Source organism: Montipora foliosa, chromosome 12 (genome assembly GCF_036669935.1).
Source record: "Montipora foliosa isolate CH-2021 chromosome 12, ASM3666993v2, whole genome shotgun sequence".
Lineage (NCBI taxonomy): Eukaryota > Metazoa > Cnidaria > Anthozoa > Scleractinia > Acroporidae > Montipora > Montipora foliosa.
In genome coordinates, this window is record NC_090880.1 from 10,121,311 (window position 1) to 10,147,306 (window position 25,996).

At 39.9% G+C, this 25,996-nt stretch overlaps 1 protein-coding gene across 1 annotated transcript in view; it reads left to right on the forward strand.

The window, feature by feature from the left end:
• Window positions 1-4,130, forward strand: part of LOC137979072 (hydroxyacyl-thioester dehydratase type 2, mitochondrial-like) — a 12,606-nt gene extending 8,476 nt beyond the window's left edge. The window contains exons 3-4 of the mRNA XM_068826239.1: window positions 21-121; window positions 3,673-4,130. Of these exons, the coding sequence (XP_068682340.1) occupies window positions 21-121; window positions 3,673-3,726 (155 nt within the window). The 3' untranslated portion in view covers window positions 3,727-4,130. The remainder of the gene's footprint in view (window positions 1-20; window positions 122-3,672) is intronic.
• The last annotated feature ends 21,866 nt before the right edge of the window (window positions 4,131-25,996 follow it).

A 25,996-nucleotide genomic window follows, 5' to 3' on the forward strand; every position in this document is an offset into this window, starting at 1 on the left:
TATCTTCTTTACTCTAAAAGTGTTTTGTGAAGAGGAGGTGTTGGCTCATGTCAAGGTTGCAAGCATAAGACATTCCATTATGAGATGTGATGTCATATGTACTGCAGTCCATAGAGGCAAGGTACAGTGATGTTCCAGTTTAGTGAGATTTATAAAGATAGTTGATAGCGGAAGGTGCGCACGTGCGGAGCACCATACATACATACATACTTTATTGAACCTTCCCAAAGGGGCTTTTCAGGAACAATAATAATTATAAAATAATAATTTACATAATTATTTAAATTATTTACAAGATTAAAATAACCAATCATCACTATCAATTACATAACTACTTATCACGATATCAATCACTTCCTAAAAAATCCCTTAGCAGTTTGTTCCTTAAACCCTTCTTAAAGATTATTTCGTTGCTACAAAGTTTCAAATTAGGTTCCAAGGAATTCCATATGCTAACAGTGCGGTAATAAAAAGTTCTCTGTCCAGAGGCAGTTTTAAAAAGAGGGATATTTAAAAATTGGGAACTCCTGGTTGTATAACTATTTACATCAGAACGTTTGGTGAAAATAGTGCTCAGGTATTCAGGGGCACGACAATTCATACATTTAAAAGCCAAAATGGTATTTCGATAAGTTAAGTTAAGTTAAGTTAAGAAAATATGGTAACCCATCGATGTGAGAAAATTTGGTTTTATAGCCATGACGTCATGAATGCCCATACGTCCGTACGTCCGCCCCTTCATGTATGCCAATGTGACCAGCATATAACAGGCTCGAGTTTGGAGCTCATCCAGGAGGCAATACTCCATTCGACACTGTAACTAGTTTACAGCATACATCTTAGATGTTGGACATCAATGTTATGGTCAATTGACACCTGTCAAAACAAGGTTATCCGGTGACCAGTATCACATGACCATATACCGGGCTCAAGTTGGACCTTATCGAGGTCAGCTTTTTTTTTTAAGTTGACCGCTGACCAGGGACTGGTTGTTGAACACCTTCGCGATGTTGAGAAGAATGACAAAGATGCATCTAAGCCAGTTTCTCGTCATTTTAATCTCCCTAACCACTCCAAACAACACATGGCTATCTGTGGCCTTTCCCTACATCTAGGTACAACGCAAAGCCGCAAGAATCTGGAACAAAATTTCATCTTCCAAATTGGCACCCTTAAAGCCTATGGTATTAACAAACGCTTTTCATTTAACTAACGTATTCCTGTTTTTCACGTTGCCATGTTACCACCAAAAGCCTAGCTCCTACTCTACTATAAAAACTACACAATTCATAATTCCTTGATTCGCTATGACGAAGGGCTAACGCTCAAAACGTCAGCTTTTAGAATCCCTGTATGGTGTTCAATTTATATTATCAACTCCATTGATTAAACCAAATTTTTGTGTACTACTTCCCCACTGACGCAGCACCACAGTTTCTTTAGAAACTACCCTCCTTCTTCCCCAAACAGGAGTTCTTTTAAACGTTTGTGTGAAATTTTGCTCTCCTTAGCCAAAGTTTGATCAAAATTTCACATGTCCAAACAAAACGTCATGCGAAATTTCGCTCAACCAAACAAAAGTTGATGGGAAATTTCGCTGGTCCAAACAAAAGTTCAAGCGAAACTTTTGCGTGCCCAAATGAAAGTTTGTATGAAATTTTGCTTGCCCAAACAAAACTACGAACAAAATTTTGCTCCCCTTTACGAAACTTCCTGGTGCATTTGAGCAAAATCTTGATAATGTCAGAACAATGGAGGCAATGAAATTTCGTTCACATTTTGCAAGAAATTCGCTTTGCTCGAAATTTCGCAAACTTTCAGTGCCTTTCTTTGAAGTACATGCAATTCTTCGAAATTCGTTCTCATTACTTTTGCACACTACTGTAAGTATGTGCCGCCTGATAGGGTAGGGTTTTTGAGGTGCTGAGGATATCCATTTTGGAATGGCAGTATCCACCCAACGTGCAAAAGGAAAAATATGGTATATTATTAAATTCTCATTGGTTCACTGGATCTGGGTTAAATTCAGCCATTATACCTGCATTTGACCCTATATGGAAGTGAATGCGGCAAATGCTGCTCAGCATAAAAGGTTTGGCGCCCAGAATTCACATCACTTTCCGGTCGTTTCTTCAACTTAAATAAATTTAGCAAAGGTTGAGAATTTAATGAAACAATTATTCCATTCGCCCTTGTTGGATACGAGATTGGTAATAGCCAACTCAGCACTATGCGCCTCATTGCCTATTTACCTTCTCTTATCCAATGCGGGCTTGTGGAATAATTGTGAATTGAAACTGTACTACACGCCTGAATACATGTTTTGGTTATAACTTGGTGTTAAAGTGCATCAATTTATGCTAATTAGTATATACTAATATCTATGTAATATAATGGGAGTTTCATTGGTTCTGTGGTGTCAGTGGTTTCGTTGTTTCTTGGTGTCAATAATTTTGTCATGGTTTTATAGGTTTCATGGTGTCAATGGTGTCATAGTTTCATAGGTTTCGTGGTGTCAATGGTGTCATGATTTCATAGGTTTTGTGATGTCAATGGTTTCATGGTTTCATGGTTTCATGGTTTCATAGGTTTCGTGTTGTCAATGGTTTCATGGTTTCAGGTGTTCCATAGTTTCATAGGTTTCATGGTGTCTATGGTTCTATGGTTCTATGGTTTCATAGGTTTCGTGGTGTCAAAGGTTTCATGGTTTCATTGGTTATGTGGTTTTAAGGGTTTCATGGTTTCCTAGGTTATTACTTGGTGTTACGGTGCACGAATTTATGCTAATTAGTATGTCAATGTCTATATAATATATTGAGAGTTTCATGGGTTCCATGGTTTCGTTGTTTCATATGTTTTGTGGTATCAATAGTTTCATAGCTTCCATGGAATCAACAGTGCCTTGGTTTCATAGGTTTCGTGGTGCCAATGGTTTCATGATGTCAATGATGTCAATGGTTTCATAGGTTTCATAGTTCCATCGTTTTCGTGGTTTTATGGGTTTCATGGTTTCACAAGTTTTGTGGTGTCAAAGGTTCAATAGATTTCATGGGGTTTAGGGTTTCATGGTTTCATTGGTTTTGTGGTGTCAAAGGTTTCGTGGTTTCATAGGTTTCTTGGTGTCAATGGTTTCATGGTTTCATAGGTTTCGTGATTTCAATGGTATCATGGTTTCATAGGTTTCGTGGTGTCAATAGTGTCATGGTTTCATAGGTTTCGTGGTGTCAGTGGTGTCATGGTTTCATAGGTTTCGTGGAGTCAGTGGGATTATGGTTTCATAGGTTTTGTGGTGTCAATGTTTTCATGGTTTCATAGGTTTCGTGGAGTCAGTGGTTCTATGGTTTCATAGGTTTTGTGGTGTCAAGGGTTTCATGGTTTCATGGTTTCACGTTGACCTTGTACATGTAGCACTTTTATTTCAACAGAATTAACTATTGGAGGGTAATGTGAAGTGCTAGTGTGCTTCCCATTTAAACCATGGGAAGCACACAAGGAGAAACAAAACACAAGGAGAAACAAAATTTCTGACCATGGTGGGAATTAAACCCACCTCTTGTAGTTCATTGCTGGGAATTTTGACTTTGATAGTTAAGAGTCCATGTTTGGTCAATGTGCCTGGACAAAAAATGAGAAATATTCATATTTGTTATGTATCATTTTGATTCTTTTTAGGTTGTTCTCTCTGGTGAAACAAAATTATTGATTCCTAACAAACGGGATGTCTAAAGGAAGACTGAGATTAGTGTGTACAGTAAGTTCTTGGACAGTTTCTGTGATGGCAAAGGACATATATTGATGACAATTATAATGACAATAAACGACAACTGACATGCCTATCAAAGCTTGATGGAATGTTCATGTTCATTGCTTGTCAGAGAGTATGCAGTTGTTTTTAGATGCTATTATTATCAACAAATAAAAGAACTGGTGGTTTGTAACGTTTGAGGAAATACGACTCTCTTTACTTTAACTGACATGTTTTGGCAGATACATCTGCCATCAGGTGTATCGGTAAGTAAAATATGAGGTGCTTTGTTACAACGAGTAAGCGATTTGCAATGATAATGACAGGAATTAAATAAAATTTGTAATGCTAATGATAAAATAAACAGAATGTCTCAAATTAATAACGTGTGTGAACTGTGACATGTACTCCTCTCTCCTGGGGCTTTTATCCCCAATTTTGTACGATCATTCCAGTCTTGCTTTATAGCCTTTCCCTTGGGAGCAGAAATCAGCATGAGCTTCTGCTCCTTTGCTGTGATTATGAATGCTCATTCTATCGTCAGGGGACTGTTGTTTTCCTGGCTACAAAAACGCCTTGTACATGTAAGTCATTTTCTTGACATCCCTTACTCAGTTAGGGAAGATGGGGGTTTGCTTTCTGAGCATTCAATTATCGGTACATGTATGTAATTTTAATTTTGAAGTTCTATCAAATTCGAATGCACCTGCTGTGATGTGACAAATGTGAAACGATGATTGTGTACCGTTGTATTTAACGCGTAGCGTTGTCCGTTGACAGTTATGATTTTTGTACTTTTAATGTATACTTTTACAGTATGAAAAAGACGCACGACACTGCCAACGAGAAAGTCATCTAAAAATATGTTTTCCCGTCATTGTAATAACTTCGTGATAACCCCAAGTCGTTTGCAATGGAAGGTGCGTATCAACATTGCAGGAATAAAATGATATTTTATGCCATCATAGAGTAAATTCCTACTATTTAGTAGTATCTCGGCTTTAGAAGCCAGGTTTTTAATTTTTTGGCACAAATTTTGATTCCACAGTTTGACATCAAAGGATCACACCATTTGACCGTAAGTCATTTTCTCCCACACACAGGTCCATTTTAATGGATTATTTAACTGACTGTTAAATACTGAGAAACCAATGAAACCAGATTGAATCACCAACTACACAACGCATTTTCACAACATGGCAGCCATTCTCCGAACGGCCTATTTTAATGTACATACCGGAAAGAAACCGGCACTCACAAATACTTCACACTTCCTTCCCTTCCTTTCCTTCTAATAGTTGTGGATAACAGTTAGTTAGGTAAGCCAAAAGAACTATTTCTAATGTCAACAAAAACGAACAAAATGTTCAGAACATTAGAGCCTAGAAGCGGAGTTGCGCGGAGCACCATAGCTAAGAAAAAATGGTAACCCATCGATGTGAGAAAATTTGGTTCTATAGCCATGATGTCATGAACGTCCGTACGTATGTACGTCTGCCCCTCCATGTATGCCAATGTGACCAGTATCACGTAACCATATCACGGGCTCAAGTTTAGAGCTCATCGAGGAGGCAATACTCTATAGCTGTCTCTATAGCTAGTTTACAGCATACATCTTTGATATTGACTAGTATTACGTGACCATATCGCGGGCTCAAGTTAAAACTTATCGAGGTCAGCTGTTTTTTTGAAGTTGAACGCTGACCCGGGACTGGTTGTTGATTGGATCACAGGCTCAAGGCAGGTCAGACACTCACACTCACACCTGAACGAGGCTTAATTTTTCGCGCTCTTTCTGTGGCTCGACGCGGCTACGCAGCCATGCTTCGTCAGCAAAGGTCTTGACAGTCGATGCTTTTCGTGTTCAGGTACGGTTTGGAAAATATATTTTTCTTGCATTTGTCGCTGGTTTCAATCCAGGTTTAACATAATGTAGCTATAGTTATTCAAGTCAAGCATTGGAGGGATATAAACTTGAAGCTGAGTGTTTATGTTTAATTTGTTTAGGGCTGCTTTTTGCTCTGAATTTGCAGTTTTTGGTATGTCTCATTTTGTGAAGTTGCATGCATGAAGTTTTTTTAAATATTCGCATAAGTAAATGAAACAGGAACAAATCACCATAGCACGTCATTCGATAAACTTTAGCAGTAAACTTTAAACCATAATGTTTTTCTGTTTATATTATTTAATGATTTGTGGAAAATTACATGAAATAGATTTATTTAAAAGGAGTATAGAATGTGTCCTTTTTGTTGTGTTATTTTACATAATGGAGATGATATAAAAACTGATAACGATGGTAATTGTTGTGATAAAAAAGAATTAATATTAGTAGATGATTATAAAATGACATGCCAAAATTGCGGCACTGTTGATCATTTTATTTATAAACATAATTACATACATTTTTATGCAATATGTATAAGATAAGAGAAAATTAGTGTATATCAGAAAATATCATATTATTAATGTTCTTAATGAAATCGGCCTTTTTAATAAAAAACCCATTCCATTATTTGTTTTTAATAATGTTTTGAAAATGTTTTAAGATAAAAAATATATTGCCACAGATCCGGGTTGCTAGTACTGCTGCTTGTAGCTCTAGGTGGGGTATGGCCAACGGTTTCAGTAGGGCTACTCTTGATTTGGCGGCTATGAATCGTGTGTCGTACTCATTGCTCTCGGTTCGCTATCTGACATAGGCACAAGCTCCAAAGGCTTCGTTGGATGAATCAGAAAAGATACAGAGTATTGGGAGTGCAATCGCGTCCGCTGGGGTGAGGGATCTTTCAAAGGTCACGTGATTCAAGTCTCCCATTTCTTGGAAGAAACGAATCCATTCTTCCCGTGATGCTGAAGGCAGCTCTTGATCACATTCTAAGCCTTGTTGCCACAGACGCTGCATTCCGACTTTAGCGCGAACTAGAAAGGCTGCTGCGAATTCAACTGGATCAAATATTCGAGCAATCTGGCTGAGTACTGTTCTCTTGGTCAGAGTAATGTCGTTAGGCGGGTTAACGTTGAACAGGAGCATGTCTTTGGCATGATTCCAAACAGTTCCTAGTATCTTTTCTTGTGTTTGGCCTTGCAGCAATTTCATTTCAGGTTTCTCTTGTCTGATAATTTCGTTCTCTAAAGACTGGTTTGAGAGCCATCCCTTGACTTGAAATCCACCTTTCAGTAATACTTCATCCAGCTCAGTTGTCAGTCGCTTGGCTTGTTGAACGGAATGGACTGAATCACAAATGTCGTCCATGTAGGTGTTGTTCTTCAATACCTGGGCAGCTTCGGGATACGAACCCTTTGCTTGATCTGCGGTTTTTCTCAAAGCGTTCTGTGCCATAGCAGGTGCAGGCTTATCTCCAAACGTCAGCACCGTCTTTACATAAACGTCAGGCTCTCGATTAGTTTCCATGTTTCTCCAAAGATATCGGTGTACTTGCTGATCTTGCTCGGGGATAAGAACCCTGTGATACATCTTGGAGATGTCTCCGGTTACAGCTACTTCATTTTCTCTGAATCGTAAGGTGACTCCAAAAAGGCTGTTTAGCAGGTAAGGCCCTTTTATCCAATAATCATTCAGTCGGTGACCTTGAGATGAAACAGATGAGTTGAAGACTATGCGGATGGGCGTTGTCTTTTCGGGTCTCACTATCTCGTGGTGGGCAATGTAATGGATTGGTCCCTTGTATGTCTCCAATTCCTGCTTTGTGAGCTTGCGTGCAAACTGCATCTCTGTCATTTCCATCATTTGTCTGTCATAGGCGGCTGCATGCTCCGGTGTTTTTGACAGGCGGCTCTCAATTGCTTCCTGCTTCTTGTTAGCTTGTGCTTCATTGTTTAGCAGTTCCTTCGGGTCTCGTTTCCATGGGTAGGGTATTAGCCACTGGTGTCCAATCCTTTGACAGGAGTCTTCAATAATTTTCTATTCTCTGCCTTCTACGGGACTTAACTTGTCAGCTTCACATTCACAAGGCTTGGCAGCGACTCCCCTTGTTTCTGTTGTCCAAAAGTCAGTCATGTCTATAGGCGTGGGGACTTTTACGCTAAAGACGCGGTTCACTTGTTCATGTTTTCCGGATGTGGCTCCAAATATGACCCAGCCAAGGGGGGACTGTCTTGCTACAAGGTTAGCAGCTTCCCTGGTCTCACCTGTATGCAGTTTTCGGTGATCAATGCCAAGAAGTAGGTCAACCGGGCCACTTCTTCTGCGGATTTCCTCTTTTCCGAGGCCAAAAATTCCAGCAAGGTGACTGAGCTTTATTTCGGTAATGTTACTGCTTATACACAGGATACCCACGGCTATAACAGTATGGATAACATTTCGGCTCACCAGTGATCGGATGCGAACACGGAATAGCTTCGTTATCAATTCTTCTTCCTCCTCTCCAACTTTAGGTATGGTGATGGTGACTTCCTTTCCCTTAAGACCGAGTTCATCAGCTACTGAAAACTTGATTAAGCTGACCTGAGCACCAGAGTCCAGGAGCAGGTTTCCTTGCCTTTTGACATTTTCAGATCCCAGAATTTGCACGAGAATGACGGGAAGAATTGCCTGTTTGCTGCCCGCAACGGATGAAACTGTTAAGGGTTTAGCGGAATTCGTTACGTTGGCATCGTGTAATAGTTAAGTATTTGCACTGACTTCCGTTAAATGACTCACTGCATTAGCGTCTGCGGGAACAGTTGGAAACATTATGATCACGACCAGCTCGTTTCAGACAACTGAAATAACCATGGTTCTCCGTGACAGCCTTGAGATGGTCGCTAGGGGACATTGACATAAATTTCTGACCCTGGTCCGTCCAGTGGATTGACACCTTACACAACCACCACTCGTGGTTTGCTGTCCCTTTTTTTCTGAAATGCTGATATCTGATTGACGTTTAGGTGCTTAGAAATTCTCAGCGGTGCCGTGGCTCTCATTCTAGAGTTCATTTCGGATGTCATCCAGGATATTAACGCTTCCAGTGTGGCGTGACATTTTGTGGTTTCTAAGAAACATGACCAAACTTTGTGGTCGTTGGAACATATCACATTTTTTGTTCAATAATTGCTAACATATGATTATTGTCTTCCCCGTCATGCAAAGGCTTAAATCGGGCGATATCTTGCGTGATAGTGTCAGCAACAAATCGTGGGTCTCCATAGATTGATTCCAGATGCTCCCATGCGGCATCGTAGTCCTAGCCAATTCCCTTTATTAATTCCAAAGGCTTTCCATTCAAGCTTGCTCTTAGAATAGTAATCGAATCACGTTTACTGTATTGTGCCTCCACCAGATGTTTGAAATCTGCTTTGAAAATCACGAATTCCCTGATGTCACCTGAGAACTTTGGCATTTTTGGTTTTTCCATCTGGAAAGCTGATTGCGTGTTGTCTCCATTCACGTTGATAGGCGGTGTGTTTAGTTCTGTAATGTCATTAGTTATCACATTATCGGTAGCTTGCACATTATCGCCGATAGAATTCTGTATCTCGGGTGCTGATAACTGGAAGGTGAAATTGCAGTTTTTCCTTTCTGGTTAATTGTGTTTTCAGTGTGAATTTCTTCTTGGCTGATAACATTTTCCGTTGTTTTTTCCGGTGCGCTGACAGTGACAGAAGTTCCTTAAGAGAACTAATTGTTCCTTTAAAAATCTTCTGTTTCGGTTGAAAGCTTTAGGTAAATTTCCTGAGATTCTTCCATCCATGCTTCTTCGTGCTCGAATTGCTCGTCGTCTTCGAGAAGCAGTAAGAATTCGTCGTGTTTTGATACTAGATCTTCGAATGCCAGTTCATATTTTTTCAGTTCCTTTCTGATTTCTTCTGCTGGCCGATTTGCAGATAATTTATGACAAACAACTTTTCCTTGATTGGTTAGCGCGCCCTTACAATTTCTCCGTTTTATCTTGGCCTATTTGATATCGTTTTCTGGTGCTTCAGACATTGTTTGTCGTCTTGAACTCGTTACGAACCTTGGTTAGCCAGAAATCGAATGATGTTGCTCAAGAGAACTAAGATCCACTACCGAAGAACACTCGCAATCGTATAACTGATAATGTTTTTTATTCGATCTGAAATTAAAATGTACAATGTATTCTAATTAACTAAATCAATTGGTAATAAAAGAAATGAAACGAGTGAAGCGGGAATAACTGATAAAAACTTTTAACAATCATTATACCATGCGACCACTGTTCGTCAATATCCAAAACTTGTGAAATCCATATAAAACTAACAAAACTGAAATGATTGGTAATATTATAACAGCGATCATAAACTTACTTCTATGGCGAGTTTTCTTAATTTTCCTTGATCGGGATAACCATAAAACAGTGTAACAGGTAAGCAGTAAATCACATGAAACATGTCCAATTCAGATATCGGGTAAAAACTGAACTGCTTAATTAAAGTTGAGGTTTATCTACTATTTAAGTTTCCTGTTAGCCGTGTACGACGCTACCGCAAATTCCTTAACTATGAATTACTTACATAGTCCAAAAACTACGTTAACAGTTTTGTCTGATAAATTGGTTATAAGATAACGGTGTAAATAATGTGATGTTTTTAAAATATCCAAGCCATTTGCGTCAATTGGTATATGCATTTTCATTGCTTCATTAACTTTCTCATAGGACTTGTTATAATCATATATAGACCCTATGCAAAAATGGCCGCCTTTAAATTATTCTTTTGTTCATATTCAAAATAGCCCAACTAACCTCGTTTTTGAGATACAAATTCTAAAGAATTTGTTATCCTGAACGAGGTTAGTTGGGCTATTTTGAATATGAACAAAAGAACAATTTAAAGGCAGCCATTTTTTGCATAGGGTCTATTGTCATATCAAGATCATTTTGAAGAGCATTTTTATACCATAGCAAACGAAAAATAAAGGCAAACTTATAGGACTGTTGTTATCATATGTCGCTGTCAGAGTCGCATACAATCTTCTTTGAATTTGGTTTGAAGTACCGTCAGGTTGCATTGGTAGAGTACATCGAATATAATGACATTCGTTCGACACTTTTTTTGTTGATTGTTTTAACATTATCATGTTTAAAGATTCAAATTTAACTTCCATTGAAATAAATTTATTAGAATACACTGGAAAACCTTGCTTTTTGAAGTAAAATTCAACAGAAAGAGTATAATCTGAAGAAAAAGTGTCTCATTAATTTTAAAAGGTTGATATCAAATTTTCCTTTATATTCAAAATTTCGATTTGACTTTTGTAATGAAAAAGCAAATATATATTTTTTTAAATGAGGCATGTCTTCAAAATTATTTACGAGATGAACACTGTTAATTCCAAAATCAGCACTAAATTCGCTACTAAATTTCATAACATATTCAAACACATTTTCACAATTAGTATATGATGTCATATGACTTTCGTTTAATTGTTTTAAATTTATTGAATCAGTCTCTTGTGTTCCTTTTTTGGTAAGATTTAAATTTCCTGTTAAAAGTGTTGTACCATTTTTTTTTTTAATATAAAATTTCACTAACATTTGTTACAGTTGATACGCTATTATTTAATTGCTGAAATTAATTTCGAATTATTAGTGGCATTTTTTACGTTAATTATTTTATTATTGTTCATATTGAGAGGACCTGTCATTTGATCGCTTTCATCTTTTTTCAAATAATTAGACAAATCAATATTACTAGATCTAGTATCAACATAAGCTTTAGTAGCAAGATCACTATTCGAAATTGACGTTCTGGCATTAGTCACTTGTTTTGCATTCATATTTATTATCGCTTGGTTTTTTCTCAAATATCTTACTTTAGTTATATTCGAGTTGCCATGGCAACCAAGCACAAGCTATCAAAGCTGCTGCAGCCTTTGACACAAATAATGAACTTACGGGTTTTAAACCTGCTTTCTGATAGCTTTCACCTTCTGTGTTTCTGAGTTTTGGGGATACATAGAGAAAAACCTTCTTGTATTTTCTATATTAAATGCCTGTTGAACTATGTTTTGGTACTCAGTGTTCCCTCTGGTAGAGAAAGACGAGATATTAGAAGTCCAAATTGGTTTTCCCATAACTTAAGCACGCAGAGACAATGAGTGGCAAATCCATTGGTGAAAATGGAATACTATTTTCATCAAAGAATCTGGCACGAAATTGTAGTGCGTGCGAAAGTCAAACACCAATACTCCCTAGAGACCTTCCCACGGACTAGACCCAGGCCTGGACAGCGTCCCGGTATAAATTTGGGCCTGATAACTTGATTCTTGGCAGTTTCACAAGTCTACGCAAACCGCCGGTAAATCAGAATTTTTACCCACCCTTCTTCCCTCGGCGACGTAGCGCTACAGTTCGGCACCTCTGTCTAGTGCAGTCGCTCATTACTGGGTTGCCGTATGGCAATCCCAGTTGGAAAATGGGTAGAATTTCTCCGTTTTATTTCTTTTATTTTTTTCCGTGTCGGTAAAAGTCTTGCCTGTCACTCCCCCGGTAAGTGGTGTCTTTGTGCATAGAGCCATCTGCGCGTATTTTCTTAGGATCGAGAGGGTAGTGGAAATGCGTACATTTCTCTGGTGGACACAGTAGAATCATTAACTTAACTTGTAATGGCGTCGAAAGTCATGTAACGCGAATGGCGTTTTAGTGGATCTTTGAACAAAATATGCCCTTATGAAGCTCTAAAATGGCAAATCAATTGGATACTGAACAAGACAGGCGACAACATCGACAACAATCTGTCGCCCGTCGAGCCGTCTTTTACCAAGTGTGCTGTTATGTAGATCATTGAAGATTCGCAGGGCAGCGATAATAGTGAATTCAAAGATTAGACAAGGTGGATTGAATGGAATTTCAAGCGTTAAAATCGCTGAAAAGGTAAGATTATTGTCGAAGCGATGCCGCAATTGCGTGTCTTCACCACATGTTCCTTTGATCTCACATTATTGTGTTTTCCGTCAAAATATTCGCTTGTTTTCGCTTTCGCTCGAACATATCTACCTTTATTACATGTCCAGGGAATAGTTTTATCCTCTGGGATGAATTTTCCGTCGAAAATTCGGTTATTTGGGCGGTCAGTGTAAAACGCAGACTGCAGACTGCAAACCGGGGGTAAAATGCAGACTGAGGGTAAAATAAATATTAATAATAAAAAACGAGTCATAAGGATAAAATAAAGATTGTTTGAAAGACAATCCTGTTTTACATCTGTCAACAACTCACATTATTATGACTGCAGGTCGCTGCACCTTTTGGGGATGCGATCGTACGCGTTGAAATCATCTGTGCTTTGTTTTTGCGCTTCCAGATGCATTGCAATGTTCCAAATTATTTGTCACACCGGTACATCGAGGGAAATCGATCGAAAAACCAACAATTATTACTTCGAATACCTGAATAATCTCGGTTTTTTTTTTCGGTGCAACGAAATGCACAAAGAATTTCATGTATTCCGAGCAATTAGGACGCGGGGATTTCATTGGTTAAGCTATGCGTGATATCCCCTAGGGAGAGGTCATAATTGAAAATTACATCTTCCAGATGCAAAACAAACGAGCTTGTGAACTAAAGGATAAACATAACGTACATGAAAGCGAATGAAAGGATCCTAATAAGAAATTTGTACACCTCAGTCATACTGGCTTAAGCCGACTGAATTGAAACGTTAAATGGTTGCAAAATCCACGTTATCTCTGTCATTGTTAATTGGTACTGTAGCCATGCGTGTCAAAATAAATTGAGTTATTGGGTAATTACTCGATTACTTTGTTCAGTGCAGCAAAATGGACAGTTGAATTACGGGGTGGTGACTTCTTTGCCTAAAAGCAACTCACTTAACGAAACTGTCCTTTTTCCAACAACAACAAGGATTCAAACAGCTTCAATTCTTACAGAGTTCGATAAAAATCCGGATTTAAAACATGCGGTGGGGCAACCAAAGCGATGGGAGCTGTGTTGGGGTTTCAGTGTGAAAGTACAAACGGCTACTAACACTCTTATAACTCTTTTTTCATTATTATTTTATTAACCCGCAGTCTGCAGTCTGCATTTTATCCCTGGTCTGCAGTCTGCAGTCTGCGTTTTACACTGACCGGTTATTTGGGTGGTTTTTGGCAACAGAGGTTAATTATTCGTAATGCGATCGCTTCCGTTGCCGTTAGCAATGGGTCGCAAATTTGACACTTTTATCGCATTATCACATTACGCATTGAACCACGTTACCTATTATTCCTAAAAATCTAAAAACATTCGTGCCTTATCAGTTTTCGGTCGAATTTATGTCCAAGAAAGCAGGTAAGTTGCAGAAATAAATTCGTAATCAACGCTAAAATGACCAAATTTTGCCTAGAAAACATATTTTACTGTTATTTTTCTTAAATTTTTTCGTTCAACTTTAGCTTTTATAAAATGTTTCAGTTGTCTGTAAATAAGTTATATGCTGTTGGAAAGCTTATTTTCTTAGCTTTAAAATGATGTATTTTTCCCCCTAACTTTAAAGATTTTTTGAGAAAAAAAAAAACATTTTTTGGCGATGGCTGATTTACCGCGGTTTTCTCGCGGTTGGGAAAGTAGGAAAAAGAGTTAGGCCAGTAGCCAGGTTTTTAACCTCAGAAAAGGATCTGTTTCGTCGTACGAACGTGTGAGGACCTGTGAGCCAAAGGGCCTCTGCTGTTATGACTTCTGGGTGACCCCTTAATAACTTCTTACTAACCGAGCGCGAGGGCCGTACTGCCAGGGAAATATTGGCCCGAGGTCGTGGCAGTACGGACCGAGCGCAGCGAGGTCCGTACAAAAACGACCCAGGGCCAATATTCCCCAGTACGGCTCGAGCTAGCTCGGTTAGTAAGTAGTTTATTATATGGTTTTTTAATTACCTTTTGCTTTGTTTTTGCAAGCCCGTAATCGGCCCGTGGGCCAGTCACAATTTGCCTGGAACACTGCACGTACCACAGGCAACCCAGTGTACCCTCACGGAGGGTCTAGTTGCTTCCGTAAAATCGGTTTTCCCATAACTTAATAATTAGTTGCCCTTATTACCATAAACATTTAAAGTCAATTTAAGTTCAAAAAGGACACACAAATTTTCGTCGTAGTAGCAATTTAATAGACGGTCTTCATGTAGCTATAAAAGCCTCAGTTAGTCGTCCAAGGTTCACTTGGCAGTTTGTCCTCTGTAGTAAATCAACTAGCTGTTTCCAATTTGTCAAAGTTTTCCCCCTCCCTTTCTCCCTTTGGAGATGGGTTGGATATATCGCTTTGCCGTCATTAAAATTGGGTCACTCCTGCGTGGTGTGATTAAGTCTGCGCAGCGACTTTCCCAAGATTGTTGGCTGGTTGCCTTTGTACATTGTTTACTAACCAATACTCTTGTCCGATCCAGCACTTCCTGTTTACCACTCAGCTCGTAGTGCTGGGGAGATAAGTGAGGTTGTTCTATGTCACGCAATCTGGAAGTCGCATTGGCTAACCAGACGCAAGACAGTGTTCCCTTCAAAAAACGCCAATACATCTGTTGTCTCGTTTTATTGCGCCTTGCGTTATTTGTTTAAAAGCTAATTATGCATGTTGATACCAAGGAACAGTGACATTAATAGTTAAAATTCCTTGACAGGCTTCTCACCGTTCAGATAGTTTGCGTTCACATTTCTATCTTTATTTCTCGAGAATTTCAATACAAGAAGCGAAATAAGAATGCGTGACAGGCCAAGTGACCCACACTACAGTATTCTATCTTTTCTCCTGCCCTTACCATTCCGAAACGAAACACTATTTTTTTGACACCGACTCCATTTACATACAGAGGTTATTTTTCATTAGACAAGAGGTTTGGAAATAAAATTCAAATAAAAAATATTTCTCTTTGAAACGTTTAGTTTGTAAGTCGCTTTAATACTGCTTTCGCTATCAAGCGTGGTGCGAGTCAACAATTAAAACAAGTTATTTTAAGAGAGGATGGGAGAGAGAGAAGAAAAAAAAAGTTATTTACCAGAAAAAGGTCGGTCCGTATAGCAAAAAACTGTGACATCGGTCTTGAAAAAGCTATTTCAAGGCCTCGGTAACAGTTTTTCCCTAATATGCGGGCCTCCCAGCTGGCAAATAACATATTTATTTTGACAATTGGGTGCATATTACTGTGAGCATTTAAACTACAACAAATGAATGGTAGATATTAAATATTTGATTCTCGTGGTATGGATTCATTTGGCATGGCCATCCTCCAGGAACTTGTGTATTTCTGAAAGTATTTTCAAGTGTTGAGATATAGTGCACATCTTCACGTGTTGCGCACGTGACAAAGTGTTTTTCAAGTGCACCACTGCACGAACGTTTGGTCATCTTGGAAAGATTTTTTCGCATCTCACCTCCGTTTCTCTTTCATTTTTTTCTTCAAGAGATGTTTCGATGAATCATTTCGTTTCATCTTAAACCGTTCAATTAGCGTTTCCTTTCTCAAACACTGAGCAAGAATACCCATCGATCAGTAAAAAACAATGTGCTTAGCCACTTTGGAATAAATACACTACTTTTACCTTGTTTCCATGGTCCAGTGGTCATTGTCACCACCTGTAATGAAGATAATCTGGGTATTCACTACATACACAGTCCAACATCATGAGAATCGCAATGTAAGGCCGATGTAAGAAGGACAGACTTCTCTCTTTTCTTTTCTTTAGTGCTTAATTAACGATACACCACTGTACTTTCGCAGGCGCGAGTATAGGCTACTTGTAGCCTCTTGTTTTATATGGTTTCAGTGACATGGATTGCATTTATTGTCTGCACGCACGCAATTAAAAAAGGAAGGTTTTTTTTTTTTGCCTCTACTAGCAAACATTTTGTTTGTTTCAATAAATTCTACACTGGAAAAGGTTTTTGTTCCATTTTTCGTCCAAGTAAAGGCCCAAAAATAAAGCTTTTTAACGACCTCTAATAGGCCCTGTTTATACGTGGCATTAGAGACGAGTTTAATTCCAGCAATTTTCTTCCACAGTAAAGCGACGTATAAAACGAACTGAATTGCTCCTGTTAAATTATATTCATCCAGACGTTTTATCCATGTGCCCCAGACGGATAAAACGTCTGAAATGCGTGTCAGTTTTATTCGTCTTTTTACATTTGCATCCAAGTAAATTTTCCCACCGGCTAATTTTGAGCCCACGCTCAGAGTTTTCACGTGCATGGCATGCGTATGGGGAGGAGAGTTCCCGTGAAAATAGAAAACATAGCGACTGCTGGAGCCCTTTTCCGAAAAACGTTGGGTCAGACTTCTTGGTCATGCGAGGCTAAAACGAAATACAGTTGTATTTCATGTGACAGACCTGTATGTGTTCGTTTGGAATGCTCTGTGGCTGAACTGGATGAAGAGGAGGAGGGATGGGAGCCGGGAAAGCGAGTTGGGTACTGTCTTCTTTGTGCAAGAATTTATACACGAACATCCACTCCTCGTAGCCCAGAAGCACCTATCTCGGCAAATTTGGTAGATGAAACATCTTCACTATCAAAACAGAATGATCAAGGTTCAGATTTAAGCAATGACAACGAGGAAAAGGAGCCACAAGTCCCCAACAAAAAACGCAGAAAGCAGCCTGAAGATGGTCATAGCGAGAGCCCCGAGGAAACCGCGGTAAAAAAAGAAGGGCAACGAGGTTGGAGACCCAGGTGACTGACATGGTAAACATAATCGTCCATGACGAGAACATTCTTCGGAAGCTGATTTTCACGAAAACCAAGAAAGCATACAACACTGAGGCTTATCAGTCTGTGTTAAATAAACTGAAGGAACAATATGAAGATTCATTCCCATTTACAGTAGAGCAGATGAGAACCAAGTTTAAATGGTGTGTAGCCACATGCAAGAGGATCTGTCTTACCACAAAGACAGCAAGTGTAGTGAAGAGGTTGACTGACGAGAAAGGATTTGGGAAGTGGTTCGACCTACTCTACCCTATAGTAAAGTCACATGATTCATGTCAGCCTGAGCAAGCTCGTGAACCTTCAGCCAATGAGGGTAGTGCCAAAGAAATCATTGAGCATGGGAGCAGTGATTGCAGTACTGTCGAAGATAGTACAAAGGAGCCCCCTGAGAAGAGCATGTTTGTACCAGTTAAGAAGGGTAGAAAAGATAAGGGTAGAAAACATAAATCAGACCAAATTGCATCGGCTGTGGATTTAATAAGATCTGTAATTGAGAATGACCCAACAAAACAGCTCTTGGAAGGCATTCACAAGGAGATGAAACTAGCCAGAGAACAAGAGAAAAGGTATTTGGACGTACTGTTGGGTTCAGGTCAGCAACCCTTCCAACAGTATCAACATCATGGTGCATATAGCATCACACCTATCTTTTCCAACAGTTGTGTGCCTGGAAACCAAACTCAGACAGGGTATATGTACCCCCCTGAGACTGCTGATGGTTTCACTCAATACTTTTATTGACTCTGGTTTTCTGACATTTGCAACAATCTTTTGAACAAAAAATGCAAGTTCCATTTTTTTGTTGCATTCTCTACTTGGTTTAGGCTTATTTTGATTATAGGCTTCTCATGAAAACAGTGGTTTTGAAAAGAGTAAACACTCCTTTAACAACATTAGAGGTCTTTCTTAATATGTTTCAGTTTGTTTCATTAACAAACATGTGTTGCAAAGACGACATTTGAAAGAACTCAAAATAGCTACAATAAAGTTTGGTTAACATACCCATGTTTGTTTCCTAAGGCCTTGTCAAACGGTAGACATGTTGTAGGTAAAATCTGTTCTCAGGTTAAACTGGAGTTTCCTTTGTTTCTTATCCCTAATTATTCATGATCATGAGTAATTAGAATTAGGAGACAAAGGAAATTCTGACTCAACCTAGGTTAAAAACGGGTTTACATATAAGAACAGATTTAACCTACAACAGACACACCATACCAACTGTCATGATTTTACTGTCATTGCTTTCAGACATTTTTTTGCTTGTGAAACCACACAATATTTATCAAAGTATAATCACCTTAACTCAGAAGTCCTGTGGAACAATTCCTCATAGAGGTTGATAATAATATATTTAACGATAATATGCTTAAAGTGTTTGTATATTATTTCACCCTAAATTGAAAACTCAACTTTCAAAAATACCATAATTTTTTTTGCCCTTCCAAAATTTCTCATGAGCATTGTTTTTAATTTCTCGTGGACTTCAAACTCTCGCCAGATGCCGTAATTTATATTAAAAACATTGCTTATGCAAAGTTATGGAGGGAAAAAAGAGTATTATGGTACTTCTTGAAAATGCCCTATACTCAAATGGCTTAATTCAGTGGTTCAACAAGTGTAACAACATGTTGACAATCATGATGTGTTGCATACTTTTTAGTGGGAGTCCCACCCCCTCATTGAAGAATGCTCCCTTTATTTCATAACCATATCAAGCAAACTCCCTTGCCAATAAAAAATCCCCACTTGGCAAACACCAAAAATTTAAAAGTAAATCAAACACACTATTTAGGAACAGTTGATTAGTTACATGCTGTTACCAGAAACCCATAAGGGTTGAAACGTGTAATGCGCGTTCACAGCTTCCGAATATTCAGTGCGAACTGATTGGTTTAATGTTTCAGTGCTAAGTACCATATTTGGAAACCCCTCGCTCTTGTTGTTCCAAATATGTTACGTAGGAAATTGAATATTCAGAAGCTTGTTTCCCAGCACACAAGGGGCTGTTACACGTTTCAACCCTTATGGGTTTCTGCTGTTACTTTTTAGCTCTTTTTGAAGATCTAGCAAAAACAGAAAAGTTAGTGCTGACATATTACTGCCCTTCTTTCTCTTCCCAAAATTTGTCGAGAAGTGCTTTTCCTATCTCTTCTGCATGATATGATTTATCCTTCTTCATGGTGCAGTTTCTCATCATCATCAGTTCTCTGACCTCCTTCCTGCTTCTTCTCCCATGTTGTGCTGGATGCTCTGTTAAGTCTAACTGTGATGGTCGGCTATTGTGAAGAACAACACATTCTAATGCAATGCATTTAACGGTATCAGGTTGACAAGATGATTTACGGGAGAGAACTCTCCATCGACTCTTCAGCTGGCCAAAAGCTCTTTCTGATACCATCCTTGCCCTGCTGAGGCGGTAGTTGAAATAGTGCTGTTCAGCACTCAGAACAGCATTGGAGTAAGGTTTCATCAACCAAATACGAAAAGGTAAAGCTGAATCCCCTAGGATAAATGTCTGTTCCTTGAATGTTCTGTGATATTTCGGGGATCACTTCCTTTTCCGTGATATCACTCCATAGCTGTGTAGACTGAAAAATAATCGAATCATGTGAGTTACCTGGAAAACCTACGCTGACCCACATGAATCTTTCTGCAGTATCGACAATGCCCATCATAACAACTGAGAAAAAGTTTTTAAAGTTACTCTTTACAAGCTTCCTCTCCAGCATGTGGGCACTGAATTGAGATGTGGCAACCATCAATTGCTCCCCAACACCAAGGAAATTGCTAAAGCTGGTTCATGTCTACCATGGCTTCTGTAAAATCCTGTTCAGAAGTTGGGAAATAATTTGTCACTGCCTTCCTCCATAAGTTTTTAACGATTGCCTCGCACACTTCCTTAACAACGACATGGATAGTTGCTAGCCCAACGCCAAACAATTCTGCTAATGTGTCAGGTAATCACCCCTCCCAAGCCGATAAAGACATATTGCTAATATGCACTCCGGAGAAATTGGCATTTCAGTCAGCTGATCCTTTGTGATATCCTGCCTGATATTCTCTAGTATATAGCAAAACGTTTGGCGCGTCACCCAAAAGGTTTTCTTGAATCTTGAATTGTCATAAGTTGACCACACCATCTCCCACCACCTAGCATTTCTCCCACACCTTCGGACACTACGAAAACGTTCCTCTTCTTCTCCCACTTGCTGCAGTAATAAACATAATAAAGCTAGCAGTCGAAGCCTGAATTTTCGTCTTACTGCTACAAGCGTTGCCATCTGAAAAGACAAATTGTTACGCCTTCGCCTCACCAGAGCAATCTTTAGCATTACTGCCTCTCAGCACGCCGCTATTTTGTCAATGCAGGCACAAAATGACATCGAAATTATATTCGACGTCGAAAATGAAGTGACATTTAATTTTGTCTCCCAGACGAAAAAAATTCATCAATTAAATATGTGTCATTTAATGCAACGTATAAACAGGGCCTAAGTGGAATATTTTTTGTAATTTAATATTCTCGGTCAAAAATTTGACCAAAGCTTGAAATAAACATCGCAACACACTTCAGTCGCATTTACCTCTTCGTCGAGTGCTTGTTAATATTTTAATTTCTACAGGTAATAAAAATAATTTGAAATTTAACTAATTGTTGTTGGTCAAGAATTATTTGAAAGAAAGCTTGTTGTCCATTTTCTTGCCTCATTATTGAAAGAAATGGTTCTTCAGTGAAAGGACTGATCAACATTCCAGATGAGAGTCCGGCCCTTGGTCAATAACCCAACAAACAAGGCTTCCCGACCGACAGATGAAATCTAAATATTCAGTTAAATATTACAATAAAATTAAAAAACGAAAGACGGAAGTTTGTTGGCTAAAAATTACGTTGTTAACCTCTGGGAGCGACGAACGATTTAAAACATTCTTCCCTGTAGTTCATTCAATGTAAACAAGAACCTTTACGCAAGGTGATCTTCCTTTTGGCAGAACATCGTGCCCTTCGACTTGATTCATGGAAGTCAGAGACTGCAGAAATTTTAGTGCTTTTGCGATCGATTGTCATCAATCGTTAGCTGAAAATTAGAAATTCAGAGTTTGATATAAAAACTATGTTGTATTTTCTTCATCTGTCTTTTGGCTTGCCTTTTACTGTTACCGTTAAGCATAATTTTTTGCGGGACTGTACAGGCCTGGAAATGATCCCAGCACCAGAAATGAACCCCAGTTTGGACCGAAAATGATCTTCCATCCGGAAATGATCTTAATAAATGATCCCCCAAAAAAATCAGGAATGGTGTGGACTCCATGAATAGTCCACGGATATATGAGAAAAATAAAAACTCCTCTGGCATAAGGCAAAAACATAAGCTGGTAAACATCCTGTACGAAATAACCAAATTCGAATGCATATTTTTGGGCAAAGAATAAAGAAAATGAAAAAGGAAGGAATTATTTACGATGCTTACCCTAGAAATTGCAAAAACTTGAACGTGTAGGTTTCGCCGATTCACACCTTTTGAGATTTATATTCTTTCATTTCAAAATACATTATCGTTCACAATTCGCTCTTGCTTTACGATTTCAAAACTCTGTTTTGGAAATCCTAGATAAGATACTAGACTTTTAAAACGAAATTAAAATGTTCACTGTAATTAGGCGTGCCATTCACAAACTTGTTCTTGAACCTTTGGATTCACTTGTGTCGACTTATTTGGGCTTACGGTGGTCTTCAATGAACAACACGGATTTACTTCAAGACGCCATTTAAAATAACCATATAACTAACTTTAACAATAGTTCATGTAACACAACATCTCCCCCCCCCCCCCCCCACAAAGTTTAAAAGAGTATCGAGGGAAACGAACAGAGCATGAGAAGTCTGACAAATGATCGACGTAATCTTATAACATAATGAAATCTTAAGCTAAACCTAGATTCTGTCTTACTTTCAACGATGGTCTTATAATTCTCTTGGGCCTAGTGGCAAGAATGGGTGTTAAAGTGCCAACGTCAATTAAGTCAATATGTTCAAAATAATACAATGCATTTAAATTTGGAACGATAGAAGCGAGTTAAGTCGGAAAATAGCCACCCAAAAACCGCTAAAAATCTCTCCGCTATTACTCGGACGGAATTGGAGAAGCCTGAGATTATTTTGTAAGCGGTCTTCACGCAAGACTTGGCTCGTGACTTCATACGTGCATCGCTTCGTGGGCGTTTGACAAAGCGAACAAGTCGATCAGGGAGTAATGTATATAATATCAGCAAAAAGCAACTCGGCGATCTCTCACATCTCATAGACAGCATGGGAAATTAGCCGCGTTTATTTTGAGCGTTGCGCATATGACGTCAGACCCCAGGCGATCCAGCTAGACCCAACCCTTTTCCTTGCTCACGGTCATTTGCCGTTCGAGTAATGTTGGACAGCGAAAACTGAAAAACTATGTTACAATTATCATACTTTCCGTGGGAATTTTGAGGTAAAAATTGGCATGATACCTATTTAATACGTGTATTTTCAAAATCTAATGGAAAAAGGACGTGCAAAATTTTCATGGTAGTGGCACTTTAAAGGGGGTATTTGAATGTCTCCCTTAGTAACAGGAGTGTCCTTCCGAACAGGTGTTGCTGCCTTGGGTTCTGTGGGAACTTGGCTCACCATTGGTGTCGGCCGCTCATGTTGCTCCTGCTGATTAGGCATTGGAGTAAGGTGAACACGGTTTCTTCTTATCGTGCTGATCGGTGTTTCAACTTTATACGCGTCGATGCTGCTTCAATGACTTTTCCTAAGTGCTGAAGGTCCTTGACGAAAACTTCAGTACCCGGTCCAATTGAAGGCAAGGGCTTGGCCTTGTGCCTGGTCTTGAAGACCGTTTCCTGTTTCAATTTGCTCATGCTCTCCACTGCAGGTTCAGCTAAGTGTGGCATAATGGCACGCTGCTCCTAATCTGCCTTTCCATCAGCAACTGGGCAGGGGAGAATTTGCATGCTAGTGGTGTTGATCGGTAGGCGAGTAATGCTTTAGCAGGGTCTTTTTCCTTTGTTAGAAGATTCTTCACAATTCTAACTCCCCGCTCAACTTCTCCATTTGCTTGGGGAAATCTAGGGCTACTTGTGCTATGCTTGAACCCCCATTCCTTAGCAAATTAGGAGAATTCTGCACTGTCAAACTGAGGACCATTGTCAGATCGCACTTGCTCTGGGATCCCATGTCTTGCAAATATAGACTTAAGTGCCCTCACTTGACTTTGTGCTCGTCTGCATAGCTGCTACTTCAACGTACCTTGAGAAGTAGTCTATAACGATAAGGTAATCAACACCTTTCAGCTCAAAGAGGTCTGTGGCTACGACTTGCCAGGGACGGCCGGGTAAGGGTGTCGGGATAAGCGGTTGAGGCTTGTTTTCTCTCTGGAGAGCGCAAACTCTGCATTGTTGCACCAGATCCTGGATTTCTCGGCTTTGTCCTGGCCACCAAACAGAGTTCTTGGCCCGCTCACCGCACTTAGCGATCCCTTGATGGCCTTCGTGGATCTTGTCATGGAGGAAGGGATTACGATCCTGGATGCTTTGAGCAGAATGTTCTGCACCACAGACAGTTCACCCCTACTTGGCCAATAGGGTTTCATTGCATCGTTTAATGAATACTTGTCAGGCCATCCCGCACAGCAGTAAACTTTGATCTGCCTGCAAACAGGATCCTCTTCCTGTGCTTCCATGATCTGCTGTAATGGTGTGTCTGAGGCAGGCAGGGATGAGATCACGCTTCCAATGTGTGCGTGCATTTTGTCATCGTCAATTGTTGACTTCACTGTTTGGTTTCGTGTTTGGAGTCTTGAAAGCGTATCAGCTATGTACAACTTCTTTCCGGGGACATGCTTGATCTCCTTGAAGTGGAATCTCATCAGTCGCATTCTAAATCTTTGGATTCTCGGAGGAAGTTGATCCAGTGTGTGAGTACTCAGGAGTGGCACCAGGGGCTTATGGTCTGTTTCCCCAGAGATTGATTTTCCCACTATGTACTCCCAGGATCGTTCGCATGCCCAAGTGAGCGCTAAGGCTTCTTTTTCGATCTGTGCATATCTGGTTTCGGTGGGAGACATCGCTCGCGACATGAATGAGACTGGCCGCCAGGAGTCATCAGGTTGGAGTTGGAGAAGTACCCCTCCTAGGCCAAAGGATGAAGCATCGGCTGTCACTTTGCTTTCCTTGTTTGGATCGTACAGAGCCAGCACTGGAGCTTGCGTGAGGTCAGATTTGATCTGCTCAAATGCTTTTTGTTGCTCCCTTCCCTATGTCCATCCGTCTCTGATGGACTTTGTCTTGTCAGCGAGGTGCTCGGATTACTTGCTTAGTTGATTCACCTTGCCAAGAAACGTTCTCACTTCTTCTACGTTTTGAGGTGGCGGTAGGTCTGCAATTGCTTGTAGCGTTTCAGGATCTGCCTCAATTCCACTGAAACGTGGAACCAGGAACTTGACCCTATCTGTGCTGAACTGGCATTTGTTCAAGTTGAGTTTCACCCCAGCTTCGACCAGATGCTTAAGCACAGCTTCCAACCTCTGATCGTGTTCAGTCTGGTCTTTGCCATGGACTAAAACGTCATCTATGTTGCACTCCACGCCATCCAATCCCTGGAGGATAAGATTCATATTCTTCTGGAATTTCTCAAAACCAGAACTGATTCTGAAGGGAAACACATTTAAGCAAAAACGGCCCCACGGGGTGATGAACGTTATCAGCGGTCTTGATTCCCACACTAGCTTTATCTGCCGGAATCCTGAGTTCGCGTCAAGTTTAGAGAACACTCTAGAGCCTGCCTATCTTCCGAGTGTTGTATCTACTGCAGGAAGTGGGTGGTTTTCCCTCTTGACGTACTCATTTAGCTTGCTTCAGTCGACGCAGACTCTGACCTCGCCATTACTTTTCGGGGTCACCACGATGGGGGCGCACCAATCAGTGGGTTGGTCCACTCTGGATATGACACCTGCCTTCAGCATCCTGTATAACTCTTCTTTTGTTTTCTGATACAAGGGGAAGGGTACCTTCCTTGGGACTGACACTTGGAAAGGTGTGGCATCTTCTTTGAGTGTGATGCAGTAACTGTCCTTCATGACAGCTAGTCCTTCAAATAACTTGGGGTTCTTGTCTGCTACTTTACTCTGGTAGTCATCACTGCTGAGGCTGTCAAGTCTGGTTATCAGCGTTAGAAGTTCAGCTGGCTGTCTTCCTAGGAAAGGTCGCTCCAAATCTTCTATGACATACACTTGCTCCTTAGCAATCTTATCTTTTCTTCATTCTACGGTCAATATAAATAAGCCTGCATCATTAACTTGATCCCTCTGATTAGCTGATGCCTAAGTTGGTGTTTGCCTGTGAATCGCTAGTCGATCCTTAGGTTGAAGGCTATGAGGGGGTTTAGGCTTTCCCATCCCACCCGTGAAAGAATCCCGGGATACCCACGATAGGCCAATTCACTGTCTCGATAGCTGCGTTGCCAGCGTGGTTGTCCTGATGGTGTAGTGGTCATCACACCCTACCGGTATTCAGGGGGACGTGGGTTCAAATCCCGCTCAGGGCAATTCTTCATGTTTTTCAT